This window comes from Caretta caretta, chromosome 6 (assembly GCF_965140235.1).
Source record: "Caretta caretta isolate rCarCar2 chromosome 6, rCarCar1.hap1, whole genome shotgun sequence".
NCBI lineage: Eukaryota > Metazoa > Chordata > Testudines > Cheloniidae > Caretta > Caretta caretta.
Window position 1 is genome coordinate 120,745,361 of NC_134211.1, and position 21,061 is coordinate 120,766,421.

Consider the following 21,061-nt stretch of genomic DNA (forward strand, 5'->3'; position numbering starts at 1 on the left):
GTTAAATATGTAGGACCAAGAACTGATCCCTGCAGGACCCCATTAGAACCACACCCGCTCTATGATGATTTCCCCATTTACAAGTACATTTTGAGACTTATCAGTTAGCCAGTTTTTAATCCACTTAATGTGTGCCATGTTAATTTTATACCTTTCCAGTTTTTAATAATCAAAATGTCAGCCTTACAAGTCAAATGCCTTACAGAATTCTAAGTATATTACATCAACACTATTATCTTTATCAATCAAATTGTAATCTCATCAAAAATATATATCAAGTTAGTTTGACAGGATCTAGTTTCCATAAACCCATGTTGAATGTAATTAATTATATAATCTTCCTTTAATTCTTTATTAATCATGTCCTGTATCAGACACTATATTATCTTGCCTAGGGTTAACCTCAGAATGACAAGCCTATAATTAAAAGAGCCATCCCTCTTAGCCTTTTAAAATATCAGCACTACATTAGCTTTCTTCCAGTCTTCTGAAACTTCTCCAGTGATCCAAGATTTGCAGAAAATCAACATTAGCAATCCAGTGAGCTCCTCAGCCAGCTCCTTTAAAACTCTTGGATGCAAGTTATCTGGATTTGCTGATTTTAAAATGTCTAACTTCAGTAGCTGCTGTTTAACATCCTTTCAAGATACCAGCAGAATACAAAGTGTTGCCATCATCATTATATATGACTATGTCATCTGTTTTTCCCAAATACAGAACAAATATTTATTGAACATGTTACATTCTATACCTTGGGGGAGCGTCCGGTAACCCCATATTCCTCATTTATATATAATTGTGATATTGCATATAAAGCAGGCCATGTGAAGTATTTGGGGAAAGGGTATGATCTGCTGAAAGTCACTGTTCTATCTAAATATGTATATCATTAATGTATATGAAGTTATGAGAATTGTGTTGTATGGCTGTCACTAAAATATGCTGTGGGTTTGGGAAGCACCCAGATACTAGCTCTCCAGAGACAAAGCCAAGGAAAGTAACCAACACCTGGGTGGGTGTCAAAAACCATTAACAGCCATTGTCCAGCAAAGGAGCTACAATTCAATGACTCACCAGCATAAGGCCACACCAGAGGAATTGCTCAGCCTTACCTGGGGACTCAGCAATGCGCACCAAACATGCCTGGACTTGTGTTCTCCAGGCACATAGACTAAGAGTATAAAACAAAACACAGTGGCCCCATGCTTGGCCTTTCTCCTTCCCTCACCTATGCTGGAAACAACAAGGACACTCTGAAGACTCCAACAGAGGGGACTGGCCCAGGTTTCAAGGGTGAAACCTGTGTACTATGCACTGCAATATCCAGTGGGGTGAGAAAAACTGCTTAATCTAGATGTTGCCCAGTCTAATAGAGTTGAAAGTTTAGACTGCATGCTTATATTTTATTTTATTTTGGTAACCACTCTGACTTTTTGTCTATCACTTATAATCACTTAAAAACTATCTTTTGTAGTCAATAAATTTGTTATACTGTTTCTTTATAAGTGAGTTTGCCTGAAGTATGTGGTAAATCTCCTCAGGTTTGCAAAGGGTAGTGAATATCCACTTTCCATTCATGAAGTGGTGAACCAATTAATAAATTTGCACTGCTCAAGACGAGCAGTGCAAGATGGTATATTCCTGAGGTACCGTGCTGGTAGCTGGGCGGGATTTGGCTGGTGCCTTTCTCTGTGTGATTCACGAGTGGCTCTGGGAGCATTCATGCAATCTAGATGGGTGTAGGGCTCCACATGCCGTTGCGCTGACTGATAACAGGGCCTGGAGGGGTTTACTGCTTGTCACTAGCAAAACATTGTGAGAGAAAGCCTGGGCTGGAGAGAGTTAAGGGGGCACAGCGGTCCCAAAGTCCCAGGCTGCACCCTGGGGATCCCGTCACAAAACACTTCTATCATTTCTGCATTATTATTCCTAATTCTACTATTTCCATTTAGTTGTGGACTAATGCCATTGCTGGCATTTTTTCCCCCCTTGTATACTTAACCTCTTTATTTTCCTGAACTCTGCCAGCCACAGATGTTGCCATATGTCCCTTTGCTTCCCTTATCAATTTTCTACAATCCCTAGCTTCTGATTTATATTCATTACTATCAATTTCCCCTTTTTTCCATATGTTGCCCAGTATGTTGCTCACAAACAGGGAAGAATTAGTGGGGGAAGCAAAAGTGGATGGGAATCTGGGAGGCAGTGACCATGAGTTGGTTGAGTTCAGGATCCTGACACAGGGAAGAAAGGTAAGCAGCAGGATACGGACCCTGGACTTCAGAAAAGCAGACTTCGACTCCCTCAGGGAACGGATGGGTAGGATCCCCTGGGGAACTAACATGAAGGAAAAAGGAGTCCAGGAGAGCTGGCTGTATTTCAAGGAATCCCTGTTGAGGTTACAGGGACAAACCATCCCGATGCATCGAAAGAATAGTAAATATGGCAGGCGACCAGCTTGGCTTAACGGTGAAATCCTAGCGGATCTTAAACATAAAAAAGAAGCTTACAAGAAGTGGAAGGTTGGACATATGACCAGGGAAGAGTATAAAAATATTGCTCGGGCATGTAGGAATGAAATCAGGAGGGCCAAATCGCACCTGGAGCTGCAGCTAGCAAGAGATGTCAAGAGTAACAAGAAGGGTTTCTTCAGGTATGTTGGCAACAAGAAGAAAGCCAAGGAAAGTGTGGGCCCCTTACTGAATGAGGGAGGCAACCTAGTGACAGAGGATGTGGAAAAAGCTAATGTGCTCAATGCTTTTTTTGCCTCTGTCTTCACTAACAAGGATAGCTCTCAGACTGCTGCGCTGGGCTTCACAACATGGGGAGTAGATGGCCAGCCCTCTGTGGAGAAAGAGGTGGTTAGGGATTATTTAGAAAAGCTGGACATGCACAAGTCCATGGGGCCGGACGAGTTGCATCCAAGAGTGCTAAAGGAATTGGCGGCTGTGATTGCAGAGCCATTGGCCATTACCTTTGAAAACTCGTGGCGAACGGGGGAAGTCCCAGATGATTGGGAAAAGGCTAACATAGTGCCAATCTTTAAAAAAGGGAAGAAGGAGGATCCTGGGAACTACAGGCCAGTCAGCCTCACCTCAGTCCCCAGAAAAATCATGGAACAGGTCCTCAAGGAATCAATCCTGAAGCACTTACATGAGAGGAAAGGGATCAGGAACAGTTAGCATGGATTCACCAAGGGAAGGTCATGCCTGACTAATCTAATCGCCTTCTATGATGAGATTACTGGTTCTGTGGATGAAGGGAAAGCAGTGGATGTATTGTTTCTTGACTTTAGCAAAGCTTTTGACACGGTCTCCCACAGTATTCTTGTCAGCAAGTTAAAGAAGTATGGGCTGGATGAATGCACACTATAAGGTGGGTAGAAAGTTGGCTAGATTGTCGGGCTCAACGGGTAGTGATCAATGGCTCCATGTCTAGTTGGCAGCCGGTGTCAAGTGGAGTGCCCCAAGGGTCGGTCCTGGGGCCGTTTTGTTCAATATCTTCATAAATGATCTGGAGGATGGTGTGGATTGCACTCTCAGCAAATTTGCGGATGATACTAAACTGGGAGGAGTGATAGATAAGCTGGAGGGCAGGGATAGGATACAGGGGGACCTAGACAAATTGGAGGATTGGGCCAAAAGAAATCTGAGGAGGTTCAATAAGGATAAGTGTAGCGTCCTGCACTTAGGATGGAAGAACCCAATGCACAGCTACAGACTAGGGACCGAATGGCTAGGCAGCAGTTCTGCGGAAAAGGACCTAGGGGTGACAGTGGACGAGAAGCTGGATATGAGCCAGCAGTGTGCCGTTGTTGCCAAGAAGGCCAATGGCATTTTGGGATGTATAAGTAGGGGCATAGCGAGCAGATTGAGGGACGTGATCGTTCCCCTCTATTCGACATTGGTGAGGCCTCATCTGGAGTACTGTGTCCAGTTTTGGGCCCCACACTACAAGAAGGATGTGGATAAATTGGAGAGAGTCCAGCGAAGGGCAACAAAAATGATTAGGGGTCTGGAACACATGACTTCTGAGGAGAGGCTGAGGGAACTGGGATTGTTTAGTCTGCAGAAGAGAAGAATGAGGGGGGATTTGATAGCTGCTTTCAACTACCTGAGAGGTGGTTGCAGAGAGGATGGTTCTAGACTATTCTCAGTGATAGAAGAGGACAGGACAAGGAGTAATGGTCTCAAGTTGCAGTGGGGGAGGTTTAGGTTGGGTATTAGGAAAATCTTTTTCACTAGGAGGGTGGTGAAACACTGGAATGCGTTACCTAGGGAGGTGGTAGAATCTCCTTCCTTAGAAGTTTTTAAGGTCAGGCTTGACAAAGCCCTGGCTGGGATGATTTAATTGGGTATGGGTCCTGCTTTGAGCAGGGGGTTGGACTAGATGACCTCCTGAGGTCCCTTCCAACCCTGATATTCTATGATTCTATGTTATTTTATTTTGTATAGCTGCCTTCACTTCAGCTCTAAACCAGGTCCATACTTTTTAACTAATAATATGAGTTGAGTAGAGTGGGTAGCAGCATGGAAGATTAAATGAAATTCCCACCTGTTTGTAGTCAAAGCATTAATAAAGGTATACATGGCATCTCCATCTTTTGCACGAATAATGGCTTCCAAATTTTCTTCGAGGACTTTTTTATTGTTTTGTACACCTCTTAAAATCCTTTCAGCATCCTTCAACACGGATTTTGGTGCTTTAACTGTCTGAAGAATAGATGGCTTGGAGACCTGAGGACATTCAGCAAAACTAGGTGCAACAACAGGGTTTGTCGGCTAAAATTTAAGAAAAACAATTATTATTTTAACATACTAAATCATTTTTCTAAACAGAGTACATTAATCTGATTTACTGTTGATCTACCATCAATTCTAAGGTCCAATCTAAGGTGGAGAGCAACTGGCATTGACTTGAAGCCTAAACTAAAGAGAGATCGGTGTCTTGCAAAGTTAGGGCCAATAGTTAAACAAATGGAAGGAGATCTGAAACTTGACAAACATTGAAGTATAATATACCACATCTGAGTCACAATGCTGATAAAATATGAAAGCAATATAGCATGTGAAAAAGATGAAACCATTAAATCTAAAGAGTAGAAATCACATGTTAATCTCTCTGTACAACAGCATTAAAGCATAATTAATTTTAAAAGAATAGGGATTAATTTCTGCCTCCAGATAAAGGCACATACCTCCCACTGAAATCAATCTGGTCCTAAGGAATACCAGGTAACATAGCACTACATGACTCAGTAGCACTATATGCCACTGATGTTTACTTCTTTATAAGAAATACTGAAAAAACTATTAAAAGCCATTTAATTTGCAAAACATTTCACCAAATTAAAAAGAAAATTAGTAATTAAACCATTAAGTATGAACACAAAGGACACCAACGCACAAGAACACAGAGACTGGAACAATTACGGGTCTCATGCTCTTGTCTGGAACTACACAAAAGATGACGTTTGATCTCCAAGAAAAGAGGTGCGGAAGAGACGCAGGCAGATAACAATGCTCTTCTGGACATGCTAATGACCAGCTAAAGTGACCCCTGGCCATTTCTTAGGCCACGTCTACACTAGAAACTTATGTTGACTCAAGTTATGTAAGCATCTAGCTGCGGCAGTTAGTACATCGCTTGTGCGCCTGCATACTTGGCTCCTTGTATCAGTGGTGCACATACTACTCCTGGGGGAATTCTGTGCCAAAAAATATAAAAATTCTGCACACAACATTTGAAAATTCTGCATATTTTATTTTTAAAAGCAACACAATATAATCATGCCAGTTTCATTTATTTTGGTAATTTATTTCAAAGACTCTGTCAGCATGTATGTCTGTAACAATACAGACCAAAAAAAAATAAGATTCTGGTAATTTTTTTTGACCAATGGATTTCTTACAAGGCATATTAATACAGAATGTTGTGTAATTCATTTAAATTACAATACAGAACTGTATTTCCTGCACCTGTCAGAAGCAGTGAAAAGGCTTGGGGGAGTCAGGGATAACAGAGGAGTTGAGGGAGAGGGAAGGAGCCTCGGAGTGAACCTGAATGGTGTTGGGAGTAGGTGGGGTTTTTCTTGCGGGCGAGAGCGGGGGATTGTTAGGGTGTTGGGAAGCCTCCCACATGCAGACCCTGGCTGATCCCAAGCTTCTCCCATTCAGTCAGGCATGTCTGCCCCTGTCCCCATGGGTCTCTGCAGCCCCCCTTCCCTGCCCCAGGCTCAACGCCATCACCCCGCTAGCTCCTGAGCTCATGCTCCAGTTTGTCCCCCGCACTAGCCATTCTGAACTCCAGTCTGTGAACCCAGCAGCCCTGTGTGCACCACTCTGTCCTAACCTGGCTCTGTGGGCAGGGAGCTGTGATGAATTTCTACTCCTGGGGGAATTCTGCAGCATTGGGCATAGAATTTTGTATTTTCCTGCATAAAATACATTTTGCTTAAGAAGTGCTGCAGTTCTGCCATTTGCCTACCAGAGGCTGTTGTGGTGCTAGAACAGTGGGAATGAACGCAGCTGGCTGTTCTGGAACCACAGCGGCCTCTGGTGGGCAAAAGGCGGAACCACAGCACTTCTTAGGCAAAATGTTTTTTTATGCGGAAAAATACAAAATTATGCGAGTCAGAGGAATTCTGCGCATCCGCAGATGCGCAGAATTCCCCCAGAGTAACATACTCACCAGCAGTGCTTGTACTCGTGCAGAGCACAGTGCACCATGGGTAGCTATCCCACTTTGCAACTCGTCACTGTCCAGCACACTGTCTTTTGGGAAGTTCTGGCAATGCATCATGGGGTCAAAATGAATTGTGCAGGGGTGACTGGGAGCATGGAGTCAACTTCCCAGTTTACAACTGTCTCCACCCCATAATGTTATTTATATTTCATAATTTTCATGTCTTTTTTTCAAAATCCCTCAAATCCATGTGGCCTTCCTTGTTGTCTGCCATCTCGGACAGAAGCATGGATCCTGCACAGTTCTGCACTACTGTCGTGACCACTGCAAGCACAGGGTGCACAATCTTGACATATTTGCAGAGCTACAAGAAGAACTGAATGAGTGGGGAACATGACGATTGCTTGGAAGACAGATTGCCGTGGGACATAGTGAGAACAATTCAAGGTTGTTGGTGGCATTCATAGAGCAGCTGCTGATGGTGGAGTGCTGCTTTGGAAAAAGTCTCTTGCTTGACAAAACAAGAGAGAGACCAATGGTTCAGTACATGGGGCTTGATACTGCTTGGGGAGGAATGGGTATACTACAAATTATCTATCACCTTTATGTAAATTTTAATTTAAGACAAAAGCCAAGGTTAAAATACATGCTCAATAAAACATCTGAAATTAGTGAAAAGGTGTAACATCAGGAATTTAGCTTTGGTGTATTTATATACACACACACAGAGCACAAAACAGTTATTACATTAGCAGTCCGCCTGATATAGAGTTAGGGGGGGCAGCATTTATAATCTGTTTTCCCAAGTATATTTCACTAAAACAGAATATCAAAAAGTCACAGAACTACTCAAACCCTACTTTGGACTACTTGCTCTGAATGCAACAGACACCTTTTGAAAAAGATGAAGATAAAGGAAGAAACAGAGTTTCTATAAATTAAATTTAAAAAAATCTCACTATACCTTAACAAAATCATTCATGTCTGATTTCCATGCCTTTGCTTCCTGAAAAAAAACATAAAGATAGAAAAAGGTCCTTTGAAACTTCAACCATAAGTATCTATCAGAATTAAATTTAGTATTTAGAAGTTAGGTGAATAAAAAGTCTAGTTAAAATAGGTTGCATGATGTCTCAGCATGCTTCTCTTGGACAAGAGGAGCATCCTCAAGCACAACTCCATTTCTTTCATCTCACCTATCTGTCTATGGTACTTATGTGGCCCTCATTACCAGAATATCTGAGCACCTCACGATATTTAATGTCTTTATCTTCACAACACCCCCATTAGGTAGAGGAGAGCTATTTATTCCCATTTTACAAATGGGGAACTGAGGCACAGAAAGGCAAAGTGACTTTCCCAAGGTCAGCCTGTCTGTTGCAAAGCAAAGAATTGAACCTGGGTCTCCCAAGTTCTAGGGTTGTGCCCTAACTATGGGACCATGCTTTCCTGTCTCAGACTTTCTATTTCTCTACATTTTCTAAGCTGGAATCATGTTTGAGCCCAAACTCTTCTTTTCCTCTTACATCTTCCGTGTCTGCAAATCTACCTACCACTGGCTTCTCAACACTGCCTATTCCCCACCCCCCCAACCACCTCAACTCCATCTCTGCTAAAATTGTCATCTGTCTTCCAGCTGACTTTTCTTTCTAAACTGTTAAGCTGATTTGCTACAAACACTACACAGAGGAAGCCTGAAGGGTATCTGTGCGTGTCTTTGCTTCTTCCACTAATTAAATAGAGGAGATTCTTTCACCCCTTGCCCTTGTTTAACCTGCCATCCCTTTCTCCTCTTTGGTCCTTTTAAGGCAAGTGCTCCAATATTTCCAAAGTACGGCGAGAGTAGAGCTAGTCTACTCTGTTCCACAGATAATGCTGTCACCATTAGCTCAGACCTTCTGATGCTGATGTAGCTCCAAAGCCGTAGCACTATAGACATAGCACTAGATATTTTTTCCATTTAAGACATCTTAGCTCTGTACAGCCACTAAATTGTTTCATCTAGGTTTCATAAATAAAATATTAACTACACATAAATAGCTAAAGTGTCTTCATTTTTAAAAGTCAGTGACTAATCTTCACTGCTGCCAGCAGAGACCCATTTCAGTAAAAGGGACTAGCTCAGCAGCAGAAGAAACATGCAAATAACGGCGCCCCGGGTAGCACTTTGGAAATTGGACTATTTTACCATAAGAAACAGCTGACAAGGTGGGAAAAGGACTGGTTTAAAATCATCCCCCACATTTAAGAAATGCAATAACCCAAAGACTTTTCTCTCCAAAATGTGAATGGCACAATCAGGTCTGCAGCTAGAGTACTGGGGGAGAGAAGAGAGGACAGCAGAAAGCAGCATTTCAAAATCAAAACATTTAAAAAACTTTGAAGAAAAAGTTTTTTACTAATACTATTACTGTGTAGACTGGATTTTTTAAGTTACTGCTTTGGTAAAGTAACATAGTGGCTTTATAATCCAGATACAAATGTATGTTTACTGGGAGATAATTATATCCCAGACCCAGAACCCTTTTCAGACTAGCAGGTTACAATTTTCAGCCAATTGCAGTAAGTAAACATACTTCTGTTTGGAGAGTTGGAAGCAAGGCCAATCTTTGTTGGTACCAGATACCATAATTCTGCTTACATTTGCTTATTTTTCTTATTGAAATGGTTAGTCATTCCAACAATATGGTCACTCACTTTACCTGTAGCATGCCATGCATTTCTTTTTTCAGCTGGCCAAGATCTTGAAGCACATCTTCCGCTTTCTTCACTGTTTTATTAATTGAATTGTAATCTTGGAGGGGGCCTTCAAAGGCAGGGATTGAGTCAGTTCGCAGGGCAGCAGGCCTGCTGAGAAGATTACATATTACTAAAATCTCACAGCTTCCTGACTGACTTTAGAAACAACTAGCTTCTAATTTGAGAATTTTAACATGGACTTGAACTTTGCACAAGTATCAGACCTTTACATAGAAAGGAAATTGCTTCTTCTCCCAGAGGCCTTGGCCAATTATATTGCTTCCTTTGTTTAATAGTTACAGTATTTACACTATCAGGAACGAGACAGAAAAATAGCAGTGATTAATTAATTTCCAAAGTGAAAAGTTTCTCAATTTTCCAACGTTACTTCAATTATTTCAATCTGAATTTAAGGTAGAATTTCACTGTTAATTAAATGAGAATATGGTGCAAAGTGCTTCCCCCCCCCCAGATTACATGTTCAAGCCATCAGTGTAATATGTAAAAATGTAGTGAAATCATGACAACAAAAGGGTAATCTGGAGGAGGGGTCTTCAGACAGGAAGGATAAAATTTCCTGACCTGTTCTGAGGCTTAGAAACTGACTACACTAATAGTTACATTTTCCCTCTAGATGCAGTTTAAAAGAATATCCATACATTATTTTTAAGACAGTATATGAACCAGATTAGCAGTTTCTGATAAAACACCTTCATGCAAAGCGGCCAAAAGCTACCCTAACTGGAAAACAGAGAATTCCATTGGCATGGGTAACTCCCCATTGGAACACTGCCAATGTCACTGGCTCTAAGCCACTACCTTCCAGCCCTCTACAACACAGGGAATATACCCAGAAGAAGGGAGATCACCCACAGTGCTGTTGTGCTCCAGTGAGCCCTTTCAGAGAGTGGTTACCAGCCATCATTACTTACAGCTGTCCTAAGGTTCCTCATGCTGTTGTAAAAACAAGCCCTTAGCAGCCCTGGAGATCATGGAAGCACAACAGCAGTATAAAGCCACCTTTGCTTCCCCTTTTTGGGTTCTGCACCAAGCACATCTTGGTCAGACCCAAGGCCCAGGCAGTGGTTCTCAACCCGTGGTCCAATCAGCACACAGTTGTGGCCCATGTGACATCCTCAGAGCCATACAGGTAGTGTATATATTGTGTGGATGTGGTCCACATAACACAGAGAGCTGCATATGCAGCCCACAATGGTAAACAGGTTGAGAACCACTGCTCTAGTGCATCTCCTACCTATAATAGAGTGGTTCTCAACCTTTCCAGACTACTGTACCCCTTTCAGGAGTATGATTTGTCTTGCGTACCCCAAGTTTCACCTCACTGAAGAACTACTTGCTTACAAAATCAGACATAAAAATACAAGTGTCACAGCACACTATTACTGAAAAATTGCTGCCTTTCTCATTTTTACCATATAATTATAAAATAAATAGATATGGATTACAAATATTGTACTTACATTCAGTGTGATACATTACCTCGTTTTTCACTTATGAGCCTTGTCTGAAGCCGAAGGCCCGCCACCTGGGGCTGAAGCACATAACTTAGCTTCACAGGGCCCCCTCTGGTGTGAGGCCCTGGGCAATTGCCTTGCTTGCCACCCCCTAATGCTGGCCCTGTGCTTGCAACCCCATAAACCTGTCCTGCAACCCCCAGAGAAACATTCATCTAGATGAGTTAAGTATCCCCTGGAAGACCTCTGAATAACCCCAGGGATACACGTACCCCTGGTTGAGAACCACTGTCTGGCACATACCTAAGTCATTTTAAAAATAAAAAGTCTATATGAACTTCTGATTCAGTCACATTTACTTACCACTCTCTCTCAGAATGCCAGGCCATTTTGGTATTGTTTAATGATGACTTCTCAGAAGACTCAGTTTGTCTCAATGGAGTTTCTTGAGAATTCAGAATCTGCTCCAGAAGTCTCCCTCCACCTACAGTAGGAAAAACATAAACAACATTATTAAGCATATTTAATACATTTAAGTGGCTTATTTTCATTTCAAGAAATAAATATTTCATTCATTTAAAAAAATAACCACTATACAATATTTAACTAGATTTATGAGAATATTGCAATGGAAACTATTTATCAATTTGGTTTTAAAAATCATAGAATCATAGAAACATAGCACTGGAAGGGACCTCGAGAGGTCATCTAGTCCAGCCCCCCTTTCTCTCCCCCATGATGAGGCAAAGTCAAGTATACCTAGATCATCCCTCACAGGTGTTTGCCCAAACGGTTTTTCGAAACCTCCAATTATAAGAATTCTACAACATTCTGTGGTAACCTATTCTAGTACTTAACAATCCTTAAAGATAGAAGGTTTTTTCTAATATCTAACCTAAACCACATTTCCTGCATTAAGCCCATTACTTCTTGTCCTACCTTCAGTGGACGTGGAGAACAACAGCTTACCATTCTCTTTATAACAGCCTTTGACATATTTGAAGACTGTTATCAGGTCCTTAGTCAGTCTTCTTTTCTCAAGACTAAACAGGCCCAGTTTTTTTAATCTTTCCTTATAGGTCAGGTTTTCTAAACCTTTTATCATTTTTGTTGCTTTCATCTGGACTCTCTCCAATTTGTCCACATTGTTCTCAAATAGTGGCAACCAGAACTGGACACAGTACTACAGCTGAGGCCTCACCAGCATCAAGTAAGATGGAACAATTTCTTCCTGTGAGGACACTCCTGTTAATATACCCAGAATAGTGGTCTTTTTCACAACTGCATCATGCTGTTGGCTCATATTCAATTTCTGATCCTCTATAACCCTATATCCTTTTCAGCAATACTATTGCCCAGCTAATTATTCTTCATTTTATAGTTGAGTGTTTGTTTTTAATTCCTAACTGTAGTACTGTCCACTTGTCTTTACTGAGTTAATCTTGTTGATTTCAGGCCAATTCTCCAATTCAACAATGTCCTTTTGAATTCTAATCCTGTCCTCCAAAGTGCTTGCAACACCTCCAAGCTTGGTGTCATCCACAAATTTTATAAGTGTACTCTCCATTTCATTATCCAAAGTTATTGATGAAAATATTGAATAGTACCAGCCCCAAGGACAGATGCTGGGGGGGGATCCGAGTAGTTACGTTCTCCCAGTTTGACAGTGAACCAAGCTCCTCTTTCAGTATGGTTTTTCAACCAGTTGGACCCCCACCTTATAGTAATTTCACCTAGAACCCATTTCCCCTATTTGCTTATGAGAATGTTATGTGGGACTGTGTCAAAAGCCTTGCTAAAATCAGAATATATTGTGTCTAATACTTATCCCCATCCATTAGGTAAGTAACCCTGTCAAAGAAGGAAATTAGATTGGTTTGGCATGATTTATTGTCGACAAATCCTTGTTGGCTGTTACTTATCACCCTATTATCCTCTAGATACTCCCAAATTTATTGCTTAATCATTTGTTACAGTATCTTTCCAGGCATTAAAGTTAGGCTGACTGATCTCTTATTCCCTGGCTCCTCTTTGTTCCCCCCTTTTCAAATATAGGTACTATATTTGCCTTTCTCAAGTCCTCTGGAACATCACCCTTCCTCCATGAAATCCACAAAGATAATCACTAATGCACTTTTACAGCACCAAAGAACATGCTATGCCTAAAAAACATTCAGGTATACTTGTTATTTTATTTATGACTCCTATGCAACAGTGAGATGAGAGGAATAACAAACAGGAACAAACTAAGATTGGAAGCCATACAACACATGGCAAAGGAAACAAACAGTTTTCACGAGACCAGTGAATAAGTGTATTTTATTTAATATGGGTTTATTTAGAGATGGGGCCCTCAGGCCAAGTCTATACTACAAAGCTTTGCTGGCACAGCTATGTTAGTTATGAGTGTTAAATAAATAAATGAAAATCAAACCCCTGACAAACATGATGGCATAAACAACCATGTCAACACAACTTATACTGGCAAGAGTCATTTTCCTAGTATAGCTATTTCAGCAAAGCCTTTGTATTGTACACAAACCCTCAGAATGTCTCCAGACCCTAACATTTGAGAGTCTTATAAGTCTAAACAGTAAGACAACCACCACTCACACTGCCAATGCCACAACAACCAGACTCAGAGAAACATTTGGTCTTGGACCATTTGGGAATTTTTAAATTCCATTTTATAGTGGGTGCATTTTTATTGATGTGGGTTACTTTTTGATGCTCTCCAGAAGCGATCTGAGAGACTTGAAGAGAAATATAGAAATATACACCAGGATAGGGAATGGAAAAGTGCAGAAAGGGAGAAGGGAAGTGGAATTAACTGGTGGAACACCGAGCACATGTAAGAAAATAGGTTTCAGAGTAACAGCCGTGTTAGTCTGTATTCGCAAAAAGAAAAGGAGTACTTGTGGCACCTTAGACCTCAAGTGAGCTGTAGCTCATGAAAGCTTATGCTCAAATAAATTGGTTAGTCTCTAAGGTGCCACAAGTACTCCTTTTCTTTTTGTAAGAAAATAATAAACAATGAGAACAGAGATGTAGTCAGGGATGAATGATGAGAAGATTCATTTTGATACAGAAGGTAAGAAGCCAGGAAAAGGATTCAAAGATGGAGTGACATGGTCCAAGAAGCGGGCAAGAAAGATTATTTTAGCCAGGGCCATTCTGTATGGACTGGAGAGGAGCAAGAGGGAAATCTGAGGGTCAGAGAGAAGGTTCCAGTAATCTAAGCAGGAGGTAACCAAGTGACAGACAAGCATTTTGTCCACAGGGTAAGAGTGCAAGGGCTGGATTATTTAAGGTGTCCTCAAATATCACTCAAACTTAACCTGATGTTTGTGCTTTTTAAATATGGTGCTGAAAACTGAATTCTGGGCTGCCAAGTCAGTACCAAGTAGGGCTGTTAAACACCTCCTTTGTTCAACATACTCTTGTTTTTATTAATGCAATCCTGTATTCCATCTGCCTTTTGTGACAATGTTCAATTTATCTACCATTGTAACTCTTCTGACCTAGCCAGTACTCCCATATTCAATATTTGTGGGTATGATACTGCATTCCTACACAAACCACCTTACACTTGACTTTACTGCATTTTATTTAAGCTCATTCTACCACTGTAAATGAAGGCTGAACTGCACTTTAATCCTATCTTCTCAAGTGTCTGAAAGACCTTTAAGGTGTTTATCTTGCACGTTTTGGGCTCCCTTCAACATTCCTTACTCAGAAGTCACTAGTTTTGCCTGAGTAAGGAGTAACGTATAGGGCCATTAAATACCACACTCACCACTTCATCCTTCAAGTCGAACATGAAAATATTAAATACTTTTGGACACAGAACAGACTCCACTCAACACCTGACTCCAACTTGACAACAACCCTTCATTAGTTACTTGGATATTTAATGTTAGGGTCAAAGTGCAATGGCAAGATGGTGGGGAAGCTCATCCAGAGTGTTCATTAACAGTACTGCCTTGAACTCCGGGAGTCGTTCATTTACTGCCAGCACTAACCTTTCACCAACACATTTTTAGAACATTTGAATGTGTATACCTAGATTCAGGTAATCCAATAAGGACTGTCTTCAGAGAACATGAAGATGATACAGGCAATAATAGCCACTGGCCATGCCTGTATCAGCAAAGGGACAAAGGAAGGCTATTTCTGAACTTTCCTCTGACTCTTACCCACAACAGTTCCATATGCTGATTTGGGCACATTTTCCTTTTCTGCTATAGGTCTCTCTTTCTTTGAAATTTTCTGTGAAACTTTCATGTCTTTTGATACAGGTACAGGAGCATATCTCCGAGGAGCTGGTGTCTTCAGAGGTGATTTCTGTGTACGAACGCCATAATTTCCAAATTGACTTGAATACGCTTAAATTCAGGGGAAAAAAACGAACAATTTGTTTTTAAATCTGAAGTTATAAGATTGGTTTCCTTTTCAAAAAACTCTTCAAAAGCAAACAGAAGTTTAAAAAATCCCCACAGAAATACAAAAAATTTCCATTAGCAAGAAATTTTTTTTAAAAACAGGTAGTAACTTTGGTATTGAAAAAAGTAAGTGGCGTATGTCTGTACTGGAGCTGGAAGGTGTTGTTCCCAGCTCAAGTAGACGCCCCATGTTAGCTCTGATGCAGCTGGGATCCACACTAAAAACAGAAATGCAGCTGCTGCGGCATAAGCTGCAGCAGGGGCTAGGCACCTACGTCCATACCTGAGGCTCGGACGGGATCTTACTCGGGGCGGCTAGCCCCTCTCTCAGCTCACGCTGCCACAGCTACACTTGTATTTTTAACATGCTAGGTCAACCAGAGCCAGCGCAGGTGCCTCTACCCAAGCTGGAAATTACACTTTCCAGCCCTAGTGTGATACAGCGTACTTCAAAATAACCCCCTGTAACTGCCTTATTTACCATTTTTATATGGTTATATATTTTGTACAAAGTATGCCTTGTGAGGTATCACTTGAAAACTCATGAGCGACTGAACATTATTATCATGTTAGCATGTGTGTATCATCATTGTATATGGAGTTATGAGATTTCGCTATGTTTACTTTGTTACTCAGCTTTTTGGGAGTCTGGGAAATGCCCACAGACCAGCTCCTCAGAAATAACAAAGTTCTTGCATGTAATCTCAAATGTCTTGTACACAGAAGGTGCGAGCAAGAAATTTACAATTCATCTGAGACACGCTTTGAATCTCACATACATAGGAGACTGCTCTGTCTATACCCCAGCAGGGGGAGAGGAGGGCATGGCGGGGGGGTGGGGGAGTTGCTCCTCAAGGAGAGGAGGAGGGTATAAAATAAGAGAAAATGGCATTACTTCTCTCTTTCCCCACCTCTAATGAAATAAGATTGCTTGAAAGACTTTGAACTGGGGAGATTGGTCCCAACTGGGGAGGGTATCCAGGCTGTGTACGAAGAACTGAACTGCCAGCAACATCCAGAGGGGCGAGAAAAGCTGTTTGCTTCAAATTTTACTTAACTTGGTAAAGTTTAGGAATTATATTGCGATTTTATCATTTCACTTCTTTTTGTAACCAATTCTGACCGTATGCCTGTATCGATTATCACTTAAAATCTTTCTTTCTATAGTTAATTAACGTAACGATGGACTTATGAGCTTGCTCTGTCCAAGGCAATCTTGAGCAGTGTAAGATGCACATTTCTGTGGTGCAAGGCTGAGGGGATTTGCAGGTGTCTTCCTGCTTACAGTTCAGGAGTGGCTAGGAGAACATTCATGTTACTTAGCTGGGTGTGCCTTACATGCTGATGGCTGCGTGAAAGCAAAGCCTGGAGGGGCTACTTTTCACTAGCATAGCAGTGTAAGAGAAGACCTAGGCTGAAGAATTAAGGGAGCACAGTGATTCCACAGTCCAGATTGTATCCTGGGAGATTTCACACCCAGGGCAGACAAACCCTAGCAAGAGTCCAGGGCAAGGTACAGCATGATCGGGCAGTGTACAAGTTTCCACATTCACTCTCTTTTATAGAACAGTCTTGGGCCTCTCAAACATAATCAGTTGGGTGAGCATAAGTATCCACTAAACTCCAAAATCTCACTTTAATTTGATATAAATGTTTTTAGTTTATGTCTTACGCACTGTATTAAAGAAGATAATATCAGTTGTGCAAAAATATTTGTTATCCCTTAGTAATACGTGGTCCTAAATTTTACAAAAGCAAGATTAAGACAGAAATAAAACTGAATATCTATATTAACTGAATTATTCACCTTGGGTGGGCACAGAGTTGGTAGAGAATAAATTCCTGTGACATGAAGAGACTTGGCTGGTAAGTGCTTGCTGTAGCTCTGGGTTGGTAGAATGCTTTGCCACCAAATTGGAAGATGGTAAATTAACTGGTTGGAAACCACCTGTGTTGATTGCAGAGCTAATGAGATGAGACTAAGAGACAAATGGTACAAAGTTAATTAAAAAAAAAAGAAAAGAAAGGAATTATAGCTATTTAACAAACTGAACAAGCAAATATGTAATATAATTGTTCTAACTGGAATCTGGTGGAAAAATCATAGGCAGAGGGCTAAGAAAACTAATACTTCCTCATTGTTTTGAAAGGTAGAATAAAACAAAACTGACTTATAGGAATCTCCCCCCCACCCCACCCCCAAAAAAACAAAACAAAACAGGGAGGAATAAGTATTCCCATTCTAGCTGGTTCCCAAAAAACAGACAGTAGGATAAGAGGGATTTTTTCCCCAAATTCTTAGGGTATGTCTATTCTGCAATCGCAGAGTGTGATTACAGCTCAGGTAGACATACTCAATTTAGCTTTAATCTAGCTAGCCCGGGTAGTGGAACAGTGAAGCTATGGCAACACACACTTCAGTACAGGCTGTTCAAACCCATCCGGAACTGTGGGTAATTACTCACAGGGCTAGTCTTCACCGAAATGCACACTGATGCAGATCCACTGCAGATTAAAGTGAGCTCAGGTATGTCTATCTATGCTACAATCACATACACACATGCCTGACAGCACTGTTATTAAGTTGAAAGCTTCCCAAACAATCTATTGTACTTGTTCCCATGACAGTGGTATCCAACGGCCTCACAATCTAATGTATTTATCTTCACAACACCCCTATGAGGTAAGGAAGTGTTGTTATCCCCATTTTACAGATGAAGAACTAAAACAGAGAAGCCCAGTGACTTGCTCAAGGTCAAACAGGAAGTCTGTGGCAGAGCAAGAATTTGAATCCCATTCTCCAGGTCTAGGCTAACCACTAACCTCACTAACCACTGGATCATCCTCCCTCTCTGGAACTAGGTCATAAAACCTCTCTGTCCTATACCACACATTCTCCTCTGCAATTTTAACTGCTTAGACAGGTAAAAAGCCACCAAACTAATCTCCCTAGCATAGACATATGGGCACAATAACAATCTCATACATGTGAAAGTACTGTTGCAGCTTTACTCAATTAAAGAAATTTAACAACAAACTTCAGTATAACTAACGCCAAGACACAGAGGCAAAGAAACAGCAAGAAGCTCTATATTTCTATGCAGGTACCTGAATATGTATTTGTTGCTGTTGTAACTTTTCAAGATGCTGAATCCGCTGTTCCATGAACACATTCATCTGTTTTTCAAGTTCGTTGACCTTGTCATGACAACGGGATCTCTCCTGTTGTTGAGTCTTTATATTTGTTTGCTGTTCTGCAACGCGTTGCAGCTGCTTGTCCGTCTCCTGGAGTTTATTGAGTAATGCTGAAACAGAGTTAACTTTTGCTTCCAAATCGCTTTGAACCTGAGGAAAAAAAAATTAGACTCTCTATATAGTTCAAAGAGAAGTATAGTTATACATTTTTAAAACTCTTGAGTTTGAAACCTGAGGCAAGAGGAAGTAGGTATTAATGCCATTCCTGTTTGTTCCCAATATTCCTCCCCCACCATCACATCACACACTTTTTGGCATCTATATTTTCTTCAAAAGATACAAATAATAATAGTCCTGATTTGGGATGATTTAACGCCACAAGAGAACCTTTCCAAAGATAAATACAGCATTAAAAAGTTAGTGTTCATTAGTGCCAAGCCACATTTTACCCAAATAAAATGAACAAAAACATCCCTTAAAATAGGCAGTACCCAACATTATCAGATTGCTACAGACTTTCTTTTTATGTTAAACCAATCTTTACGTTAACTCTCATTGGCAAAAAACCCCAAAACTATAGCATATAATTATCACCCTGAGAAAACTGTGGGTTTGTTTTTCTAAAAAAAAATTCACAGCAGCGCCATGGGTGTTTGAATTTAACAGCATATACGTAGCTGCAGAGTCTTTTTCCCCCTCTGCTCCAAATGCTGCCATTTTCCCAACAGCAGGGAGGCAGAAGCAGGAATTCTCACTTCCACCTCCCTGCCAAGGTCACACCTGCTCACAGGGTTACTGTCTCATCATCCGTTGCAGTTCGTCCAGCCCAGCCTAGAACAGGGATTGGGGTTGCCTCGCCCCACACTCAGCTACAGACCAAGACTGCTGCACAGTTGCTTCCTGTCCAACTCGCAGGGAGAGTGGGTGGCACAGACAATGCACAGCCATTAGGATCCACCCCATAGCAGTGCCCAGTAGGCAAAGGAGCTGAGACCAGGATCCGCTGCTTGGAACACAAGAGAAGATGAGAGAGGGCCCTGCCCTGGCAGGGGGATCCACGTGAGACTGTAATCCATCCCTGTTCAATCTTGCTGCTCAGTATGATTCTCATTGCTGCTTATGTCCCTATGTAGGCCACTGCTTCTGGTGCAAGGCCGCAAGCACAGACTGTTGGGACCACAACATCATGCATACTTGGGATGACCAGCAGTGGGTCCAGAACTTTTGCATGAAGAAAGCCACATTTCTGGAGCTTTGTGAGCAACTTGCCCGCATCCCCCAGCGTAAAGAGACACATCTGAGGTCATTCTTGGCAGTCCAGAAGTGGGCTGCTATAGCTGTCTGGAAGCTGGCTACTCCAGACTGCTAGAGGTCCATTGGCAAACAGTTTGGAGTTAGAAAGTCGACCGTGGGTAAAGTGGTGGCAGAGGTAACTGAAGCAAACAGGCATGTGGGTTACCCCAAAGTGGCTGGCATTAAAGATATTCCAAAGGTAATGGCTGACTTTGAGAGAATGGGGTTTCCTGACTGGGGGGGCCATTGATGGCATTCAGGTGCCCATAATTTGCCCTCCTCAAGAAGCACACGAGTACATAAACCACAAAGAGTACCACTCCATTGTTATGCAGGCACTCATGGATCACAGAGGCAGATTTATGAATGTCAGATTGGGCTGTACAGGAAAAGTGCATAGATTCATAGATACTAAGGTCAGAAGGAACCATTGACCTCCTGCACAACGCAGGCCACAGAATCTCACCCACCCACTCCTGCGAAAAACCTCTCACTTATGTCTGAGCTATTAAAGTCCTCAAATCGTGATTTAAAGACTTCAAGGAGCAGAGAATCCTCCAGCAAGTGACCCGTGCCACAGAGGAAGGCAAAAAACCTCCAGGGCCTCTTCCAATCTGCCCTGGAGGAAAATTCCTTCCCGACCCCAAATATGGCGATCAGCTAAACCCTGAGCAAATGGGCAAGATTCACCAGCCAGATACTACAGAAAATTCTTTCCTGGGTAACTCAGATCCCACCCCATCTAACATACCATCACAGGCCATTAGGCCTGTTTAACATGAATATTTAAAGATCAATTAATTACCAAAATCATGTTATCCCATCTCCTCCATAAACTTATCGAGTTTAATCTTAAAGCCAGATAGATCTTTTGCCCGCACTGCTTCCCTCAGAAGGCTATTCCAAAACTTCACTCCTCTGATGGTTAGAAACCTTCATCTAATTTCAAGTCTAAACTTCCTGGTGGCCAGTTTATATCCATTTGTTCTTGTGTCCACAATTGGTGCTGAGCTTAAATAATTCCTCTCCCTCTCCAGTATTTATCCCTCTGATATATTTATAGAGGGCATGATACCAGTGTTTTGCCGCTCAGAAGTCTACATTCATAGACAAGCTGGGACACTATTACCACCAAATGACATTGAATTAAATAGTGTTACTGTCCCCATTGTTCTTCTGGGAGATCCTGTGTCTCCTCTTTTGCCTTGGTTTCTGAAGCCATGCCCTGATTTC

At 41.6% G+C, this 21,061-nt stretch overlaps 1 protein-coding gene across 10 annotated transcripts in view; it reads right to left on the bottom strand.

The window, feature by feature from the left end:
• The window catches only part of KIAA0586 (KIAA0586 ortholog), a 140,066-nt gene that overhangs the window by 98,095 nt on the left and 20,910 nt on the right, over positions 1-21,061 (bottom strand). For 9 of the 10 annotated variants that reach the window (XM_048851977.2, XM_075129965.1, XM_075129964.1 and 6 more), the window contains exons 7-13: positions 18,449-18,685; positions 17,148-17,319; positions 15,095-15,283; positions 11,262-11,382; positions 9,387-9,534; positions 7,649-7,690; positions 4,555-4,781 (exon numbers count right to left, since the gene is read on the bottom strand). In XM_048851977.2, coding sequence (XP_048707934.1) covers positions 4,555-4,781; positions 7,649-7,690; positions 9,387-9,534; positions 11,262-11,382; positions 15,095-15,283; positions 17,148-17,319; positions 18,449-18,685 — 1,136 coding nt within the window. The remainder of the gene's footprint in view (positions 1-4,554; positions 4,782-7,648; positions 7,691-9,386; positions 9,535-11,261; positions 11,383-15,094; positions 15,284-17,147; positions 17,320-18,448; positions 18,686-21,061) is intronic. The other variant, XM_075129961.1, reaches the window with a different exon arrangement.